At 33.4% G+C, this 21,179-nt stretch overlaps 1 protein-coding gene across 3 annotated transcripts in view; it reads right to left on the bottom strand.

Annotated features, from left to right (window-relative positions):
- Positions 1-629: 629 nt before the first annotated feature.
- Positions 630-21,179, bottom strand: part of LOC106474502 (gastrula zinc finger protein XlCGF57.1-like) — a 36,466-nt gene continuing 15,916 nt past the window's right edge. The window contains exons 4-6 of one of the 3 annotated variants that reach the window (XR_002608974.1): positions 13,324-13,407; positions 8,349-12,472; positions 630-6,416 (exon numbers count right to left, since the gene is read on the bottom strand). Coding sequence is in view for 2 of the 3 variants with exons in the window: in XM_022379806.1 (XP_022235514.1) it covers positions 11,241-12,472; positions 13,324-13,407 (1,316 nt within the window). In the remaining variant the exon portion in view is untranslated. Of the gene's footprint in view, positions 12,473-13,323; positions 13,408-21,179 lie in introns of all 3 variants that reach the window. The other 2 variants (XM_022379812.1, XM_022379806.1) reach the window with 2 other exon arrangements.

The following is a 21,179-nucleotide window of genomic DNA, read 5'->3' on the forward strand; positions in this document are numbered from 1 at the left end:
TACACATTTGTCAGCTTCATGCTCCACAGTTTACATTCAAATAATTTCTCAACTTGGTTCTTCAGACTGCTTTTCATTTCATAGAAATAACACTGTGTACAACTAATATCCAACAACACAAACTAATGATGAAATCTTTAACATTAAGGTTAATAATTTTTAACTATAATCTTTACTGGCCTAATAAAGCTTTTTAGCAGAAGACAGAGCATTCATTGCCTTATAAACAGGTTCCACTGTTGTAATCTACTACAAAGAAAGCCTTCAACTCAAAACCAGAGCCAATTAGTCTTGCTAAGAAACCTTAACACCCAACCATAGTTAGAGTGCCACTTAAAGTTGTAATGAAATATTAACGTATAGGTGTACCACATCAAGAATGAGAACCCAGGTAGCCCTTTGACATTTGCAGATTAATTCATACTTGTAGCGCGAGACGTTTTTGAAATCCACAAAAATTATATCAATATATAATTTTGTTTGTATATTGTATGAAGTTTTTGAAGACTTGTTTAAGCACACAACAATTCTTCTTCCTACATCTTGTAAAAAGATTCCATCAACAAGAATATTTTAAACAAGTAGACAGATCCAGGTTTCCATCTCAGCAAAGCATTTACATCCTTTGATTTTTTAATTCATTCTGTGAAAAATGAAGATAAGCTATGTATGTGGGTAAAGGTTAAGACAGGTCACTCATAAAAGTTGAAGGCCTTAAATTTAACCATTTTCAAAAACAAGAAACAAGCTAGAAGGTACACATTTTTGTTATCTTTAAAAAATAAAATAAAGGAATATATTTCTACAAAAATGCATCAGTACAATATTGTGTGAAATAGCAATTCAGTTAGTCCAGAAATAGCATTTGACCAATGATGTGTAAGAACATTTTGTTTTCTTCATGTTTTTATTGAAACTTTGCTATTTTTTATTCAAAATACTCTAACCTAAAATAACTTATACAAAGGGTTACCACAGGTAGATTTGTTAGATCTTTAAATGAAATTCAGAAACAATTTCTTAAGTGTTTGAATCTTGAGCAAGAGTTTAAAATATCAAAGACCAGTAAGGCACATATCAGAGTAAAAATTAAAACATACAGAATTGTGTGCTTGTAATCTTCAAATCCATACACAGAATAAAAATCCCTCTTCTCTTAAAGTTTAAATTTAAAATAATCAACTTCCACAGAAACCCTACAAATAAAATATAATTCCCTCAAATTAAATTACAAAAATTTCACACAGTAACTGATTATTTTCCTAACCATTATTAGCCTTAATTGGCCAGTATTTTACCACTTTATCTTTTGACACCTTAAATGCTGACCAAAAGACTTCTTGACCTGTACCACGAGTCTTTGACTAATCAGTCTTACTTTATGTATACCAAATGGCACTGGAGATAATAAATATGTACTACTACCATCTTTAAGACAGAAAATTTATATGGTTATTAATTTCTGTGGTAAAACAAAACTTGTACTTTTATAAATGACTAAGTTACAGTTAACTTAGTTATTTCTGTAAAATTATCATGATTAGTTCACAATCTCTATCATTAGCATGAATATATTTAAGTTATGATGAAATAAAATGCCAAAAATTCATATACTAAGAGCCATGAAGAAGCTATAAAGGAGGATGTCTCTCTAAATGTTAAATCCCCATACTAAGAAAATACTTTTTTTCAACACTTGATTCATGAGAGTTTAACATTACTAAAAATGTTTAAGTTTAGCACTGTAATAGTTACCACACTCAATTTAATATAACTACATGGTAAGATAGGATCCAGTAATAAAATCACATGGTTATACACAATAGCATAAACAAACAAACTAGCTGGAACTGAATGTATAATATATTGATTTTTGGCCTGTGATAGTAATAAGACTAACTTTGATGTGTTTGTTAAAGGTATGCTAAAATTAGCTGATAATATCTCATGGATTTATTTCTATATTAGAAAAATACTGTTAAGCTCAAATAAGATAAGTCACTTAGTTTTTGTTTGTGCTTAACAAGACTTAGGTATGATTAATGCTGATAAGTTGAAATTTAGTAGTAAAATCTCAAAATGTTGTCCCTTTAATAGAAACAAGACTAACTTTGTTATGATGACTATTAGTATGCTGAAATAGTAATAAACATCTCACCATTTTGTTCCTTTATTATTATTATTACATGGATTAACTTTGGTATGAGTTCAGATAGAACACTAGAATCAGATGATAAAATCTCTGTAAAAGTAACAAGATTACTTTGATAAAACTGAAGGTAGTAGCTAAAAGCAAATGTGAAATTTAATGGTTATGTTCTTTAAACAGATAGTAATATTGGTACAATTAGTACTGGTAAGTTGGAATAAATCTTAAAAATGTTATCTAAAATATTAGGTATAATGTTTGAAGACAATTTTTAAGCAGTTAAATCACCGAAGGTTTGAAAATTTCATAAAGCAATTCATGTAAGAGGTAAAGTACACTGGCAAAACTGTCTTTAAACACCAAAGCTGTGTTTAAGAGATTTTTCTCAGAAAATTATTTTTAAATTAATTATTTATTTACAATCAAGCAACACAAGCTCTACAGAAAGAAACCTAGCAGCCTGCTGAGAAGAAAAAACTTAATGTCAGAATTTAAAAAGCAGCCCAGTAATGACAAATACTCAAGTTACTCATCTGATTCAAGGTTAATGAAATTGTGGGAAGTTAATATTTTCCTTACCTTAAAATATATCTCCAATAGATACTTACCTGTCTCCACACAATAGCAATTTCTCACACACCTGCCATTGTTTTGTGCACACCACTAGCCTGGAACTACCTCCCACCTAAATCAAGTTTTGCATTAACTGCACTAGTACATGATGTAATCATCATGCAGGAATAGACCTCCACCAATAGGAGGGTGACATCCTTCATGCACAGTAGATCCCCAATAAGCACTTGCACTCAAAATTAATTCTATTCTTAGACAAGGCAAGAATAATGTGCACTGGTAGCGGGGAGGAATGATGGAAAGACCTATCAGAAATACATTTTCAGGTAAAAATGATGCTAACTTCTGAAATGATACACTTACTTTTCTGTACACAGTAACTAGAATCTGACACTAATGTGGTGGAAGGGTTGATGCAAAAAAGAAAACTTAGAAGAGCTCCCTTAATGGGAACTTACTAGAAGGGCAACACTCATGCAAAACTATATCATTCTGAGAAAGGATGAAGGCAAAAACAAGCCAATAATTGCAGGTGTGGGCAGAAAAAATACATGAACATGAAAGACATGAGGTGTAGTATGGCTAGGACAATAATCAGACTGCAAGGTTTGGTATGTGTTCTGTTGTACGATTTACTCACCATACAGCAATGGATACTAAAGTCCCTACCTGCCTCCTAAGAACAACACTTTGCCCCACCAGTTGATGAAAACCACCATGAAATTGGCATAAAATAAAATAACCTGTACTACATTGACACCCCAGCCCTAATTCCCACCACAGTGTGCTGTCAACTAGGACTCTCTATGGAGGGATCGCAAAACAAGTGAGCGACTCTGCAAGTTGACCACCCCAATGGCTAAAAACTTGGAATGACAAGGGACTCTCATATTTCTCTTAAAGAGCAGGAGAGGATTTATGTTGGGAAGAATCCAGAGAAAGGCCCAGATCTGATCAGACCTAACTACCACAAAGAATTTTTACTGAAGAAGTTGCCACAAAACATATTTTGAAAAGCTGGAATGTGCAAGCCAGGAAAGTGGGCAGGCACTTCCCCAGTGCAGGCTTTTTCCATGAAAGAAAAATTATGGCAAGCAGCTTCTGCCCGACACTCCAAGGTGAGATGAACACCCCAAAAACCTTGTGGCAAATGAGTGGAGTGAGATGCAAGTCATGTAGGGAAATATGAAGAAGGTGAATGACAGAGAAAAGGGTGTCATGTTTCAATAGATCTCAACTACAACAGAAACCATATGAGGAGAAAGAGAGCTAATGATGAGACACTGGTCTAAGTAGGGAAAAGGACTGACTAGAGATACCCCAGAAAAACTGACTGAGTGCTTCATATAAGAGATAAGAAGAAAACAGAAAGTGAAGGGATAGAGCAAGGAGAAGGCAAAGATGAGAGAAGGGAGCTCTGGTAAGGGATACTGGAGATAGAGGGTCAACATCCCAGAAGGGATTCCAGGAATTAAGAATCAAAAAAGGCAAAAGGGGAGTGACTATAATCAATGTTAAAGGAATCATGGATAGGAGGAGGATGAGGCAGAGAAGAGTGGAAAAGATGTTTAAACAGGAAAATCTAACATGGAGAAAAAGAATAAACTACAGCACAAAAGAAGGGAATAAAGATCATGAAGAAACTCAGAACAGAGGAGAAAGGGAAAGCACAGTATAAATCTGACACAATCAGCAAAGACAGAGAGGAATGATGTGTTTTTCAACAGAGAATGACAAGGCCAGAGCAAAACCAGACAGCAAAAATAGCGAGAAAAATGTCAGCCTCGTGGTCGGGCTCAGGAATGGAGAACATGTAGGAAATAGGGGGGAGGGGGCAAAATCTGTTACATGGTGAAAACTAGCAGTAACATTTCCCACAGACAAGGAACCTCCAGCAGCCATAAATGTGTAGAAGCTGTGAGGAGTTTCAAGATATTAATTGTATGGTATTTTGAGTTCTGCAAACAATTATAGTAGAGAACATTAACTAGTCTCATTCCAGATGATATTTTAGCTTTTCGAACAGAGCTAGAACTAGAGAGGACAAAGTCACAGAAACATGAGAGTTCATAGTGTAGACCTGCTCAAGAATATCATCTAAAGTTTTTTTAATGCAACAACTGGTATGTACAGGTTTGTGGAATTAAGACTCATGACCTCACAAAGTAATAGATCATAGGCTTAGAAATTCAAGTACAAAAACCAGTTGATTCAAGAAAATGTGTGAAGTACAGGGTATAGAATAATTTCTGTTAGCAGAATTGAAAATCAACACAAAAGGTAACCCTAACAAAACTTGTAGTTTACCAATGTGCAGAAATGAACGAAAGTGGGAAATGGAATTATAAATCTCACAAAAGAATAGGAATGTACAGAAATAAAAGTCAGAAAAACAGTAACTATGATACTAAACATTATTACTAAATAAAGTCAGTCACAAAGAGCAAAATTAAACACATCTGTTAAAGGTAGTGCCGAGTTTAAGAGTGAAGTTAATTTTGAATACAAATGCTTAAGAGGATCTACTGTGCATGAAAGATGTGTTACCCTCATACCGGGCACGATGATTACATCGTGTATTAGAACAGTTAAAATCAAAATATGATTTAGGTGGGAGGTAGTTCAAGACTGGTGGCATGTGCAAAATCTCAAAGAGAGGCACACAGGAAACTGCTAATGTATGCAGAGAGGTAAGTTGATCATTTCAGAAATAAATGTTCCACATCATTACCCTTAAAAAAAAAAGAAAGTCATTTTAAAACTTTAATAAGCTCTCAGTATTCTTAATGATGTGTCTTAGTGAGAAATATATATAAAAAGGAAACATCCTATGTGATAAACTACAGAAGAGAGATTAGGCTTCTACTTGTCAAAGTTTTCAAAACAGATTAACAGTACAGTATTATTTACTGGGCAATGTAAGAAGACTTAGCAAAAATTGTGGTTCTATGAATTAAGGATAGCAAAAAACATTATTTACTGTTATCTATTGCAGTATTTTTAAATCATAGTTTTTTAAGGCCCAACATGCAAATGATAAAAGAACAAGGAATGAATTTTTAAATACTGTAGCAAAAAAAAACACATTTACAAGATTAGTAAAACAAAAAATTAAATAAAAATAGATAATAAAAGACAAGCTATCTTAGCTGGATGCCCATTTATCCAAGCCTGCCAAGCATTAACAATTTAAATGTATTTACATCCATGTATTCTCAAAGTTCATTTTACCTAAACTGTTATATTTATTGTTGTTGCTATCAATAACTAATAACAAGTTTAAATGATTTAACATGAACATTAGGAAAGGTTCATGCAGCAGTTATAGCTAAGGTGTCACAATGATATCATATGACAACATGAGGACTAATTTCTTTTAAAAATATCCTTAAAACCATGCAATTTATTGTTACAAGCTTAATTATATCTTAGTAATCTTATAATATATATTATTAAAAAGGCTTTAAGTACAGGATTAAATAACAAAAGTGGCAAAGCTTTAAAAACCAATAGGTCTAAAATTAGTGATAAAAATCACGTAAACTGCTGATTTGTTTTTTCTACATACCTCTTAGTTTGTTCATTTTGGATTCAAAATCAGAGGTGTGTAAAAACACCAATTAAGAACTATCTTTTGTTTCCCACATGACTGCCCAAGAGGCCCTTCATTCAACACCAGAACTCATCAGCTAGACTAGATGATGAGACAAAAGATTTTCTGAAACACTATTTATCTATGCAGTATAATATTTTAAAAGTTATGGTTTAAATTTCAAAAGCTGGCAATGTATCTAAAGCTATTATTACATATGTTTTTCCACATTACACTGTCCATTTTGGATTCAAAATCTGCAGTTTAAGTGATTTTTATCACTAATTTTATGCCTATTACTTTCAAATATCTACTTCCAAATAACACTATGAAAGTGGGATTTAGAAACATACTTTGCTAGCTTATTAATAATCATAATTATGCAAGCAGCATTAATTTAGGAAATTTTTTTCAAAACTTTTTCAATAAGACCTTTTTTTTTTTATGAGTTGATTCTTTGAAAATAAACCTTATCAAAGAAGGATCACTTATTTTCTCTAGATAAAAATTTAGTCACTTGTAAATATTTCAGTTTTTGCTTGTTTACTGGCTGATGCTTATAAGGTAAACTTTTAGAAATATTTGCATGTTATATAACTAAAGCTATTGAGAAAACAGTATAGATTATAAATTAAACAGTAATAGACAAAGAAACCAATGTAATGCAACTCCTTTCATGACCAAAACATCAGAACTTTTAAGTTTTCAAATGAACAATCATTCCCACGTATTACTTCAAAATTTCCCTTTTCCACATAAACCATGTATTTTATAACACATTTCATAACTAACTTAGTTAAATGCATAGATACTTGACTAATCAACTAAGTTCAACAGCTACAAAAATGTCATATTTGGGTGAGTTTAAATCACTGTGACAAGCAACAAGTCAGTTTAATCACAAGTTGAAATGAATGAACAAGTAAGAAGGCTTAGCCAATTTTATAACATGTACACATTTTATATTTATGTCTTAAATACATTTCACTCTGAAAGTAAAACACCAAATATGATGATTACAGAAAAATGATTATCTCATATTTGTGATATCATGAAGTTTTAAAATAAATCTTAGGAACATATCGGTGAGAAACAGCACTAATTACTTGGGTATGCCAACTTGAAACTATCTATAGACTTGTAAATTAGAAAGCTATTCCTTTCAGAAATCTCATAAATGAGGTTTTGTATGTGCAATACTCTCACAACAGTAGTTTTGGCTGCCCAGCCTTGTCCTCAAATAAATGGATTCACTAAGACAGCAACATTACAGCATAGAGGATATGATAAATCCAACAATACTTCTGCTTTAGCTTTGATAAAAAACAACTCTATTCTACTGTGCAAATTACACGTTGTAACCTATGATACATACGTTATAATTCCTGCAACATTAATGTTAGTTGTAGAGTCAAACATCTATGAAAATTGTGGTTACTACCATGTCTTTTTTTTTCTTTCTAAGAATACTTTTTACCTGATGGGCTTATACTAAATCAGCTATTAATCATTATATAATTTGCTGAACATGTGCTTTTTGTCATTTCTCAAATTAGTATTTAAAATATGCTTTGAAATATAGCCGCATCATAAATAACTAGTAAATATATATTTGTGATATTTAAAAATCCCTAAAGCTAACAAGTTACCTTAGCTGAATCAATTTTAAAAACTCAGAAAATTATATATATTTGTTGTAAAATAAAAATATGAAAACAATATATTCAGTTTCAAGAAAGAAAACTTGTTATAAATACTAGTATGATGAATCTGATTTAATTCACCTCTTGTTACTATCAAACTTAAAATAAAAGCATCACAGTTGACAATATTTTTAAGCATCAGTTAATTAAAGCATCATAATTATTGTGAACATCATTCAAAAACATTTCACGTAATACGATTCATCACATTTCTAACTAAAGTATATACGTTAAAAAAAGTAAGGACTAAAATTAATACTTTTTTTTATGAATTTTTAAAGATATTTTCATAGATTAACAACAAATTTTTAAGTAATAGTTTTATACCCACTGCCTTTTAAAGTTGTCACTTCATCCACAGGGCCGTACCATATAGCACTAATTTTCCTCCAATGCTACATTACACAAAAATTATGTCTCTAGAGCTTGTACAAAGGAACACACCTTCCCATCCTCACTATCCACATGAAAAATCATTCAAATTGGAAAATATGTTTAGTTTTGTCTAGTGTATCTGGTACTAGGTGATAAGCAGTATTAATTCTGACTACACTATTATCATGTTACAGAACTTAAGTTGAATACTGTGAACAGCTTTAATGCATCAGTGTTCTTTCTCGAGCAATTAAAACTGTGGGCCATCTTCAGGCCTTTGGGCTGAAACATCACAGTTGTAGTTTTAGTTGCTTTAAAAAATATTTCTGCTGTAAAGTTGTTCATAATATTAAACTTAAAAACCCAAGTGGGATCCTCATCTCTTAATCTAGTACTCAAGAATTTAAGTTTCTTTCTTGAACGTGATAGTGTATTCTATCATCAGCTATGCTTGATTCTTTTTGTTTAAGTACTGTACCATCACACACAAGTTTTACAACCCCCAGTATAGTAAGTTTTCAGAATAAGTAAGCTTGTGCAGAAATTTGACATAACTACTGTATGAAACTACTTATTTTGTATGTGAAACAAAATTATATAACTTATGAAATAGCTTTCAATGAAAGAAGTTAGAAAAATTTAGCTCTTACCTCATCACTTTTGAGATTTTATCTAACACAAGCTAAATCAATGTATGTGCCCAATTCAAAAACTAATCATCTTTATGTTGTTATTTTTACTAACATTTTTGCCTGTAAAGAAACAAGGATAAATAACAGTAAAACATGCTTTTGACAAAGAATAACATTCAAAAATTAATTTCCTCCTTTATTATTAAGAACTTGGTTGGATAATTATTTAATACATCCGTAAGTTTTCTCAAAGACCCCTTACCCACTCTCTAAAATGAAAACAATGAATAAAAAAAAAAGATAATAGCTTATTACAAATTTTTCTGTGGCCTTACCATTCATTTGAGATCCTGTAGTCTTACCTGTTCCTAAAGTCCTTTTCTGTTGAATACTATAATGCTAGAAAAGTTTTCTTTAAAGTTCATAAAACAAATCCCTTGCTATTATTAGCTGCAAGCACTGGTTTTAAAGACACAATTAAAACTGATATTGATCAAGAGAAATCTATATTTACTACACTTACTATAGGTTTATAATGACATTTGAACAATTTTGATAAAAAATTCAAGTATCTCAATCTGTCATGATTAAATAACCATCTTAGATCTTTAATTGAAATTAATATCCATGTCTTAAGAATAGCTAATTCTTCTTAAATTGATGGCTATGTATACATCTGTACAAAAAGAAAATACTTCTTAAAAATACCAACACCTACACAAGAAATCAACTAAACTAAAAAAATCATTCAAACCAATAACTCTTAATCTACCAAGATTCAAGTACACTAATAATTTGAAACATGATAACACCATGAGCAACAAAACATTTTTTCTTGATATTTAGATATTCATTTTTTTCAAAAATAAAACTTATGAACTATTTTACTGTGCATTAACTTTATTTTAAGCAAGTGTGAAGTTTCATAAGAGTATCCTAACTTAAAATTTTCATTGTTTGATTGTTATGTAGGTGTTGACATAGAAGGATTTTCTTATCAGCTCATGAATCAAAGTTATGCATACCAGGCTGAAATGAGGAAAACAAATGTTATATTCATCACACCCAAATTTAAAGAACTACATGGGAAATTCTTGAAAAGCACTTTTTTTTAATATAATGATTTGCAGCCTGATATGTAACAAGGCAAATCATGAATTATAAAATCACACATCACAAGGTTGTGAGAAGATCCATCAACTTACTTGATAAATAATGGTAATCAGATCATAAAGTAAAACATCAAAGGAAGTATGTTTGTTATTACATGTAATGCAAGGAACAAATTTATGTTGAATGTCAAATTGCCTCAGTACGTATTGCAAGTATGTAAAATTTTGCCAAATGAACTATGATTACCACTATTATACAAGACATTTAGGCTAATCATATCCCTGTCAAACCATAGTAGTAAGCCTAAATGAATATTTAACATGTTATATGTATAGGTTTACAAAAATGCAAAATGCCCATTATATAATACTCTAAGAACACTTGCATCAATATGCCTTTAACCTCACAACCACATCTGTGTAATTATACAAGCATAAAAACTATTTCAATCCTTTACCAATAAAAATATATATATATATTTAATGCATGGTGGGGAAAGCCAAAAAAATTAAAAACACTCACACACACACATTCACAAAAAACATGTATGAAAACAGTTATAACAACAAATTAGTCATAGATTAATACAAATAGCAAAACATAGCTAACACAGCATATCAATGTAAAACAGAGTATGATATGATCTTATTTTCAAACAATGTGTGGGAGTATAGATACATTGTAATGTACAACCAAATTACAAAGAATTATGCTAACTATTTGAAACAATAACTGTATACTTTATATTTTCTAAATGATGACTTCTAAGAGCCTGAATTTATACTGGCTGTTTACTAAACAATTCACAAAATATTTTGTTCATCCCACTAAGATACAAATAAATTGCAATACTGTCTCAAATACACCAACTCTGGTGGCTAGAAAAGTTAACACACAGTTTTATAAAGAATCTTTTATATATAAGATTCATACTTAATAACAACTAAGCTCAGATCTAATGGGCTCCTAATATTTTTAGTAATAAAAAAAAAGAACAATGAGAAAAACAAAGGGAATGTGAGCCTGCCTGAGCCTGATGCTAGTCACTGCTTCCAGTGTAAGATGAAGTTACTCAGTGAACCCCTGGTGGAGGACCTTGCCAGTCAGGTTTGTAAGGGGAGGCTCTGAAAGGGTTGGGAGTGTGTTGCAGGTTGAGCTCCACATGGTTGGTGCTGGGACTGGGACTGTGGCTGGGACTGAGCTGGGAGAGCTTGGCATTGGTGTTGCTCGGACTGCTGCTTGGGATGGTCAGGCTGCTGCTGGGGATGGTCATGCTGCTGCTGGGGATGGTCATGCTGCTGCTGGGAATGGTCAGGCTGCTGCTGGGAATGGTCAGGCTGCTGCTGGGGATGATCAGGCTGCTGCTGGGTCCCAGTGCTCGGGGCTGCCGTCCGGAACTTGATGGAGCTGGAATTGTGTAAGTGGCGAGAGGAGCATTTATGTCTCTTCAGATCTCTTTCTTCAACAAATCTTTTTCCACAGATGGCACACAAAAAAGGCTTTTCCCCACTGTGCATTTTAATATGTCGTGTCAACTTATCTCTGCGGTAGAATGCCTTACCACAGGCTAAACATATATAAGGCTTCTCACCTGTGTGTATTCGTCTGTGTCGGGACAGCTTGTCCTTCCGGTAGAAACCTCGTCCACAAAAATCACATGGGTAGGGTCGTTCTCCAGTGTGGATCATGGAGTGGCGAGTCAGGTGGTTCTTCTGGGAAAAGCTCTTCCCACAGACATCGCAGTGGAATGGCTTGTCTCCTGTGTGGGTCCGCATGTGGTCTAACAACTTACAACGGTAGCTGAATCCGCTGCCACAGATGTCACAGGAACATGATTTTTCTCCATGAGCTGCACGCACATGAACTCGAACTCGTTCTGCTGACACAAACAACTTACCACAGACTTCACATGGAACCGTTCTCTCACCCTTTGTGTGATGAGAGAGGTGGGCTTGAAGTTCAGAAGCTGTCTTGAAAGGAACCTTGCATGCTGGACATGGCCATAACTTGTCTTTCATGTCATCTTGCTTCTCTACGGCAGCTACTATTGCTGCTGCTTGAGCTGCTGCTGCAGAAACTACTTTGGTTGGATCTACCCCGGCAAAGGCAGCAGTTGTAGGAACTATTGTAGTTGCTACAAGGAAGTTTCGGTTAGATGTGGCATAGTCATTATTTGCCAAAAGTGTGTGGGTTTTAACACCTGAACCACGATTGGCAGCATTAGATATCTTGGGTTTTTGGGTTTCTTCTTGAGGTTGCAGTTGAGGAGGTGGAGGAGTTGCTGTAGTTCCAGTGTTATGATGAAAGTTTGCCAAATGGGAACGAGGATCAAAACCTAAAAAAGTTTTTAGAAAACTATCAGTGTAGAGATAAAAATGCTTAACAAATTTAAAGTAAGCATAAATATAAGAAAAGTATAAAATACTACTCCAAACATCACTATTATAAATTATGTTTTCCCAGATACGAAACAACAAAACAAAAAAAGGTCTGTTAAATATTCAACAATTATGTAGCAGTCACTGAACAGTTAAACCACCAAAAATCAACCTAAAATATAAATATTGTTACACGTGTAATCCTCTTTATAGAAAAATTGTATTTTTTTACCTTTTTCTTCTTCTCTTCATGTTGATTTGCAGTGTAATTTAAAGCACAGTAAACTTTTTTTAGATACATTTTACTGTATTTTCAAATTAAATAGAACAAAAGCAAAAACAAAATGTATATATATATATTAACAAAGTTACAATGTCTAATGATTTCAACAAGAGAAAAACTACTGGGAAGAAAATGCTTCCAATACAACTGTACATAATATGTCTAATTAATTTCATTCCTTCTCAGTATGGCTTACAATAAATTTAAGGCTCTACACAAACAGAAAACAAATAAAAATAAAATTTATAAATGGATGATAATTATCAACACTTTTAAAGTTCTCAAAATCATGCATAAAAAAGTAGACTACACAAATATTGCATTTTTAGAAATATTTCATGTTCAATGAACCTTAACAAATTTATAAATGCCCAAGGTTAACAATAATGAATCTGCAACACATAATGTGTTTGACTTTTGTTCAAAAACTTCTGTACAACAATGAATGGGAACTGGTTCAGGGTTCTTCAATAATTTAATAAATCATATTTTGCTGTATTCTTCTATTCAAGGGACCTCACATACCCCGGTAAGAATGAGTTGGTGTGCTGAGGGGTCTTGAGGGTAAATAAAGTTGAGTTGAGTTGGGGCTATGGGAACTTGGAATACCTGGCGAAGATGGAAAAATTCAGTTAAAGTATATGTCAATTACATGTTTACACAGCCTAAGGTTACCTACACTTGTACACAAATCAGTATTTAGGGACTAGCATTCATGGCACCTACATGTCCTAATGAGTCAAACACAGATGGTAGATTTTCCTGCAATAATTTTTTTTGACAAAGGCAGGAAATAGTTCGACTTTTCTTTGTTCTTATTCAAGTCAAATTAATTAACAATATAAATTATTCAGAACTAATAACTATCCCAAAACAAAAAGTTTGTATATACAGTTTTCAGAAAAATCAAAAAAAAAGAAGCATGGAGAGGAATTATGTTATTGAGTTAAATTTGACAAAAAAATTAAGCTTACATATCTTTTGTTCTTTTACTTTTACTCAATAAATATCATAATATAAAAATGATAAGTAGTGGGATTCAATGAGTGATTAGACGGGCCATTTACAGAAAGCAAGACTCAAATGATTTATAAAGTGCAGATAATCTGGTACATCCCTCTCAATTTGCATTGAACTCATGCCTCCCAAACTAGTAAATAACCAGGCATTGTAATATTTAATATGATTCAATGCATAGTCACATTACTCACTGCTCTACCTTATGGGTGTTCTATATCTTCCGATTGCATCTTGGGCTATATTTTAATTTTCTCTAAAACCACCTGATGAATTCCTTTGAAACTTGATAACAAATATAACTTGTTTTTCTATAATGATGTTCTTCATAAATACAATACTTAAAATAAAGAATTCTAGCTAGAAAATTTAGTCAGTCCCCCCATAAAAATTACAGTTGCACAATTGTCAATAACATTACAACTTTCCACAAAAATAGTTATAATTGAAAAAAAAAGCTTAACAAGAAGATGACCAAAAAAACCTACTATACTTTTTCCTGAATACAATTTATTACAAGTTCTTGTATTTAAATCTACAGTTTAAAAAACTTTAATTTAAAACTGTTATCATAAAATGAATATAAAAATAACAATTAACAGAACTTGTTCCAAAATGGTGACACACACAAAAGTGCAGTACAAACAAGAAATTTAAAATGTTGACAAGAAAGGCCATGTCCATGGTATTTTTATAGGTATACCATCACCTAGTCAAAACATATTCAAAGGAGAATGATTACATAACATGAGATAATGTAACATATATAGGTCAACTGAGAGTTCGGTACATACAAAATGAGTACAGCAGTACTACATATCATAAAAAAAACATTCAACTATAAAAAACATAATTGAAATCTTTATATGTAAAGTAATTTTTTAAAATTTTTCTTGTGGCCCATATTTATATAAAAATTTTTTATTTCTTCACAATTTAACCCTTGTAGTAATTTTATACCCTTTATCAATGTAGATGACATATAAAATAAAATTATATCATAAGATAATAAAACTCTTACCGTAAAACAAAATTTTTAAAATCTCCTATTTAACAAATTATACTTCCCTGAGTCCACTAAATAAAAACATTTATGATAATTACCATAACATAATTACTTTATATTAAAGTTGTAAGGAATGAATTGCAGTTATAAGATTTCTTTTTGATTTGCTATTATCCCAGTTACGAATGTATGCTATATTACACAAAGTATTTAGGACAGCAGAACCTCTGCCGGTATCAAACCTACTCCCCACTGAATATGGATGAGTCTTACAATACACTGCTGCATAAAATTTATAAAGGTCAACAGTTAACACAGCCAATCAGTAAACATATAATAAAGAAAGGAGACTACAGAAATTCAAAAAGAATAATTACTGGATGCAGTGATGATAGTATAAGTGCTTGAAAATTTTCATCCATCTACTCACATCCACTGTGAGTAAGATACTGAAGAAATGCATGATTACTGTCTATACTAATTTTGAATTTCTCTCTTACCACCCAAACTTTATTACCTGTTATTAAACAAAACTACAAAGTAACATTAAATCAACCATCCAGGTAAAAGATAATAACTAATCTTCTATGGATTCCATACAGCTTGGAGAACAACCATAGTCAACAAATGGAATTCAAAAGTACAGAAGAGAGCAATATGATGTAAAATATAGTTTTACAAATGTATTTATAATTCATTCACATACTAGCCTCTAAAATTTCCTCTAACACGTACAAGAAATCCAAGGACTTTTTCAAATGGCAAATTTGATGAGATATACCTTGAAATTTACCTATGAGGTGTTTTGGTGCACCATGATAGATAAGATGGATCGGATGCACAAGACAATTTGTTAGTATGGATGGAGCAAGATCAACGGTGTGAGAAATGCCATTAGGTATAAATATCCTTTTCAAACCCCCTCTGAAAGATTCTGCTCATGCATCAGCAAACAATTCAGAATTAATGGCCTGAATAAATTGATCAATAAGGGATCACAATACAACCATGGGATTTCCCTGCATGATGGAGGTAGACTATGTAAGGCTTCCAAAGAAGCTGTATAATTTCGGACATTGGTAGAAACACGTTCAGAAGCAAAAAATTTTGGCATCAAGATTCTTATTAAGCAAAGTTAACAGAATGACTGTAAAGATGAAAATCTGATTTATGGTGGTAAAGCAGAGCTTATATTATACGTTCTCCTGAAACATATGCAATAAGGTAGGAGTGGTGAATTATGGGCCAGTTAACATATGCTTTACATTGCATCATGGACATTCAGAATTTTGAGCCATCTGCTTGTTTATTAAAGGAGAGCAACCCAACTAGGAAAGGCTGTCACTATTTCAGAGGTAAAAAAATCTGAATTGAATTACGGTGTTTAACTTGGAGAGGCTGAAAACATATATATTAGAAAACAAGTTTTGTGTGTGTGTGTATATATATTCAAATTTAACAATTATATTCAGTACTGTGAAACTAACTGAAAAACATATAAAAATGGCTATTTAAAGAAGTTTTGGTGTAGCAGTGCAACTGTTACAGTGTTTACTGCAACAGTGTTTTACTATATTCAAAATACACAGAATACTTCTTTATAACATGTTGGTTTTAAACAATGCAATTGCATTTTCTCTAACATATAACAACTTTGAAAATATCACATTTTCACAGCGATTAAAGATACAACAATAAGTTAAAAAAAATAACCTTAAACATAAAAGAGGTATGTATGAAACTTTTTAATGGCTTGTATTACCTGTCAGGGTTGAATTAACCTCTTAGCTCGTGACACAAGGATTAAATCTAGAATACAGTATTGTGATGTTTAACTTTTCAAATTCTATATAAGGAGGAATTAAAATAAATGTTTTACCAGTTGGTACCTTAGGAAGGTATGTTCTAAAGTTCATAACGGTCTGTATTACCTTAAGTGCTGAATATAAAAGATAGTATTGTGATTTTATTAATATTTTCAAATTCTTTATAACACAGAACCAAAATAACTTTTATCATTTGATGCCTTTCAAAACGTAATAAATATCCATGTAATTTTGTATTTAAGATGAAAATACTAAACATGCAAATTTATTGCATTTGATAGATTAGTGAACTTCTACAAAATCTGACTCTTATCTAAAAATACTTTTCAATTATTGCTATCTACAAATATTTTCCTATGATTCTGGCTGTATCATTTTTGTTGATACATTTGATTATACAAGTAAAAATTTAATACCAGTTTGCATAGAGAAGTATTTCTGGGATTTTATTATTTGGATAGCATTTATACATGTATCACATACAAAACTGAGTTTACGACATAAATAGGACATTTTAAAACTCTTTCATTACATATGATTTTTATACTATGCTTTTACCACCTGAATTCAAAGGAACTGTTTGTAAATTAGCAGATATAAACCTGATCAGTGTCTCAGGTCCATCCACAAGAAATCCTGGAGAAAATACACAAGATATCTGAAAGATATTGTTCACTTAATACAGAATGAAAATTTACAATTATTTACAATACTAAGCAAAAGTACTTAAAGTGTTTATCTGGATGTGAAGTTCTACATGTTAGGTGGAATGGGATTTGTGCAAGACCAATTACCCTATAGTAATAACCTTCTAAAACACAGACATTTTTAATAAACTGGAGACATAGAGAATAATTGAAATAGTATTCCAAAGTATATCAGCTGTTAAAAACAGTCATGTATAGATGCTATATTATAAATATCTTTCATTCACGACTAAGATGATTAGCGTTTAGAATACCAGTAAAATCGGTAGGTTGAAAAACAAACAAAACAAAATCAAATTAGAATTTTGGTATGCAACAAAAATTAATAATTCAAAACATACCATATAATGACAAGTTTTTCTTTTCAAAACTGCAGGTGTTTAAACACTACGCACATTTTAATGCACCTTCTAACCACAAAACTTACTTTCAATCCAGACAACAACTTCTCAAGAAACTGAAAATAAAACTTCAAATTTACCACATAATCACAACTTATGTAAAATGACTAATTTACTATTTACTTATTGTAAATTGTGAATAAGTAACTTAAATTGTATGATTCATAAAACATTTTAAATGACACTTAACAAAAGTGCTATCACCATATGATACACGGTAGTTGGTGAGAATGCTGTCACCATGTAACATATATGTTTATTTTTCCTGCCACTCTACAAATCTATAAAGGTGCTTTGACTAGTTACCATGCCAGAGTGCCAATATATGGTGCAATCACTACTCTACTTCCCAACTGTATTGTGCTATACAAAATCGATGAGGAACTCTCCAAGGTTCACTAACCCAGCAGCTACGAATTGGTAGGTGGCAAGGGTCTGCCAGGCTCCACTTAGGGTGGAGGTAGGGCTTTTTAAATAATAGTCCATAGAAAGTACAATCTGGATCGGGCAAAAGAGTAATTTTAATATCATGAAGATACCACTAGTGGTCTCGCAGAACACTCCATCTTGACAGTGGCACTGGTAGAGTCAGGGTAGATGGGTTTAGTGCTTTCTGTTACCCCTGGCCCAATGCAGATTTGGGGAAATAAGAATACCATGAAAGACAAAACCCACCACCTGGCAGGATCCAATGAAAAAGAAGAAAAGAGGGTGTGTAAATTGAAGAACACCGAAAGGAGGGAGTCAAAATACAACAGAAGATGAAATAGCCAGATGATGAAAATAATGGGAGATGTGTGGAGTCATCCACATGCCTACCTGAAGGATCTCATCCAGTGGTTAGCAAAAGTGAGATGTGACAAAGCTGATGTGACAAAATGTGGAAGAGCCTGTGAGCATTAATATCCAGGGAAGTAAAGAAGTTGGCAAATGCACCCTGTAAGGGTAAAAGATGAGAGATCCCTGTATGAAGAGGGATCCCAAGGTATAAGCAAACAATGACAGGAACCCAAAAAAAGGAGACATACATGCCAAATAATATCAAACAGCCTGAAACCAGATACAGAAGATGACATAGAGGTGAAAAGGTGAAGGAAATATGCCTTCAGAGAAATATGTTATAACAAAAGTGAAGCCAATGGCTTGAACAGAGTTGTATGAACATATAAAACTACATTAAAGCCCCATTTAAGCAAGACAGTAGGACAAGGGGGTTGGTGAAGAAAAAATGGATATGAGCAAAGTGCAGATGATAGGGAAATAAAACTTGGCAGTAATGGGAAAGATAAAATGTAGTTGATAAAGCCACCTGAAAACCAGCAGTGGAAGAAACTGGCAATGCATGGTCAAACAACCATGTGAAAAGAGCCAAAAGGTGGACCACAGTAAGACAGCCCAGAGGAAGGGAATGGCAGATGGACCAACTTTGAAAAATCCACAACTTTCATTGAAAAACAGACAGAGATGAAAGGTGACAGGAATGGGGGAAAAAAAAGGCTAAACGGTTAGTCCTCCAGGCAATGAACCAGATTCCACATGTGAAGATGAAGAAACAACACTTCTGAGTGAAAGAGAGGACCTAGATACCTATTTACAAAGCAGTGTAAACAAGGGTTGTACCAACCAAAGAGGCACCACCAGCAGAACTTCATAAAATGTGACACATCAAAGTGAGGTCACAAAGGAGAAGATGAAAAGGTAGGTAGGCCTGCAGAAAAGGGGTGAGACCAGTCCTGGTTGACAGCATTGCCCACCAGGACCAAAGGATGAGGAACAAGAGACCAGAAGAGGGGAAGTTTGGTGTTCAGAGGAGTGGTGAAGGTATTGACAATAGGTGTGCCCAATTGAGAGAAAACCAAACAGAAAACCTGAGGGTGGAGAGATCACTTTACAGTTAGAATCCTGTCTGGCCAAGAGAGATGATTCATCAGCAAGAAACCCTGGCATACAACAAACTACAAGACAAACCAATGGGGATGTGCCCTTAACAGTATGTCCAATGCATGGAAGCAAAGAGTCCTGGAATGGGTACCTTCCTGACAGAGTATATTTAAAAAATTACCATGGAATTCTCAGAATTGGAAATATACCCAAGAGACAGTGAGAATGATGTGGAATGAATGCTTCTCTGAAATCCACATTCTGCAAGTCATGCCTTCATTCAGAGATGCATCCCATCTGGACAGTGAAGCATCTGTGAAAAGATGGAGATACTAGGGGGGGGGGGCTACCATGGTAGAGGTATGTTGACCCTGGTCATCTACAGACCTGGTGAAAAGAACCAAAGGAGAGAGAAAAAAACATCTATACAGAACCAAGGGATGACAAGAAATCAGTAAAGATATGACAAGTTGATAACTGGACAACAGTCCCTGGTCTTCTTGTGGACTACAAAGAGACAAGAGTAATAACTCAGAGTTGGGTAAATACTGTATGACGTTCTTGGCTAAGAGGTCCGAGACTGCATCCTCAAGATGCTGAAGATAAATGGGAGTGGTGGGAGGAGGAAAAGAAACTAGAAAAAGGGGAAGGGAAGGAGGAGAAGTGGAGAAATAGGCTGTGGGTGAGAAACTGAAGAACCCATCTGTTGGCCAAAAATGTAGACAAAAGGCTGGTGAAGAGAAACAGACAAGCTCCCACAGGGCCAGACCCAACAGGGTAGTTACCAATGAAATGATTGACAGCCCTGATACTGGGAAGTGGGAGTACGAGAAGCTTGAATGGAAAGCAAGAGTCTGTAATAAGACATGTTTTGATTCAACCTGGTTTTCCTTGTATGTAAGTCCTAGGCTCTTAGTTACAATATACTGATGCCTATCCTGACATGACCATGATATTATGATAAACAAACTGCATTACAACAGTCAGGAATATATATAACTTCCAACTGCATTTTACAGTGTACCATTACATTTTAATATTGAAAGTAATGTAGGTATAACTGTATCATCACTATATTTTTGTTTGCAGGATTCAGCAGGCCTAGGCACAGAAACAGAAGGGCAAGGTTGAGAAAGACAACAAACCAAAGTAGTCAAAGAGGACTGATGCAGAACTGCCTCGGCCCAGGTCTCTAGCAAGTCAGGTACACCCCCCAAAGACCTCCGTGCAAAGAAATAGAGCCTGATGAAGATCACAGAGATAAGTATGAGGGATGTTGTGTACATCAGCTAAGAGAGCATCCCATCCTAACAAGTTCTAATAGAAGAGAAACAAAGTAAGAAAGAATAGAGCAGCAGAAGAAATATGGACCAACATAGTGAAAAGAAGAAAACAAATCTCCCCACAATACTCTTCCAGAGAGTGATGAAGTGCCTCAGAAATAAGGTAAAGTGATGACAGGTAACACCGGAAGATGGTAGGAAAGAGACAAAGGTGTGAAAATTGGGCACTAGAAGGAAATTGATGTTAACAGGCTGCACCC

Source organism: Limulus polyphemus, unplaced genomic scaffold, assembly GCF_000517525.1.
Source record: "Limulus polyphemus unplaced genomic scaffold, Limulus_polyphemus-2.1.2 Scaffold139, whole genome shotgun sequence".
Taxonomy (NCBI): domain Eukaryota; kingdom Metazoa; phylum Arthropoda; class Merostomata; order Xiphosura; family Limulidae; genus Limulus; species Limulus polyphemus.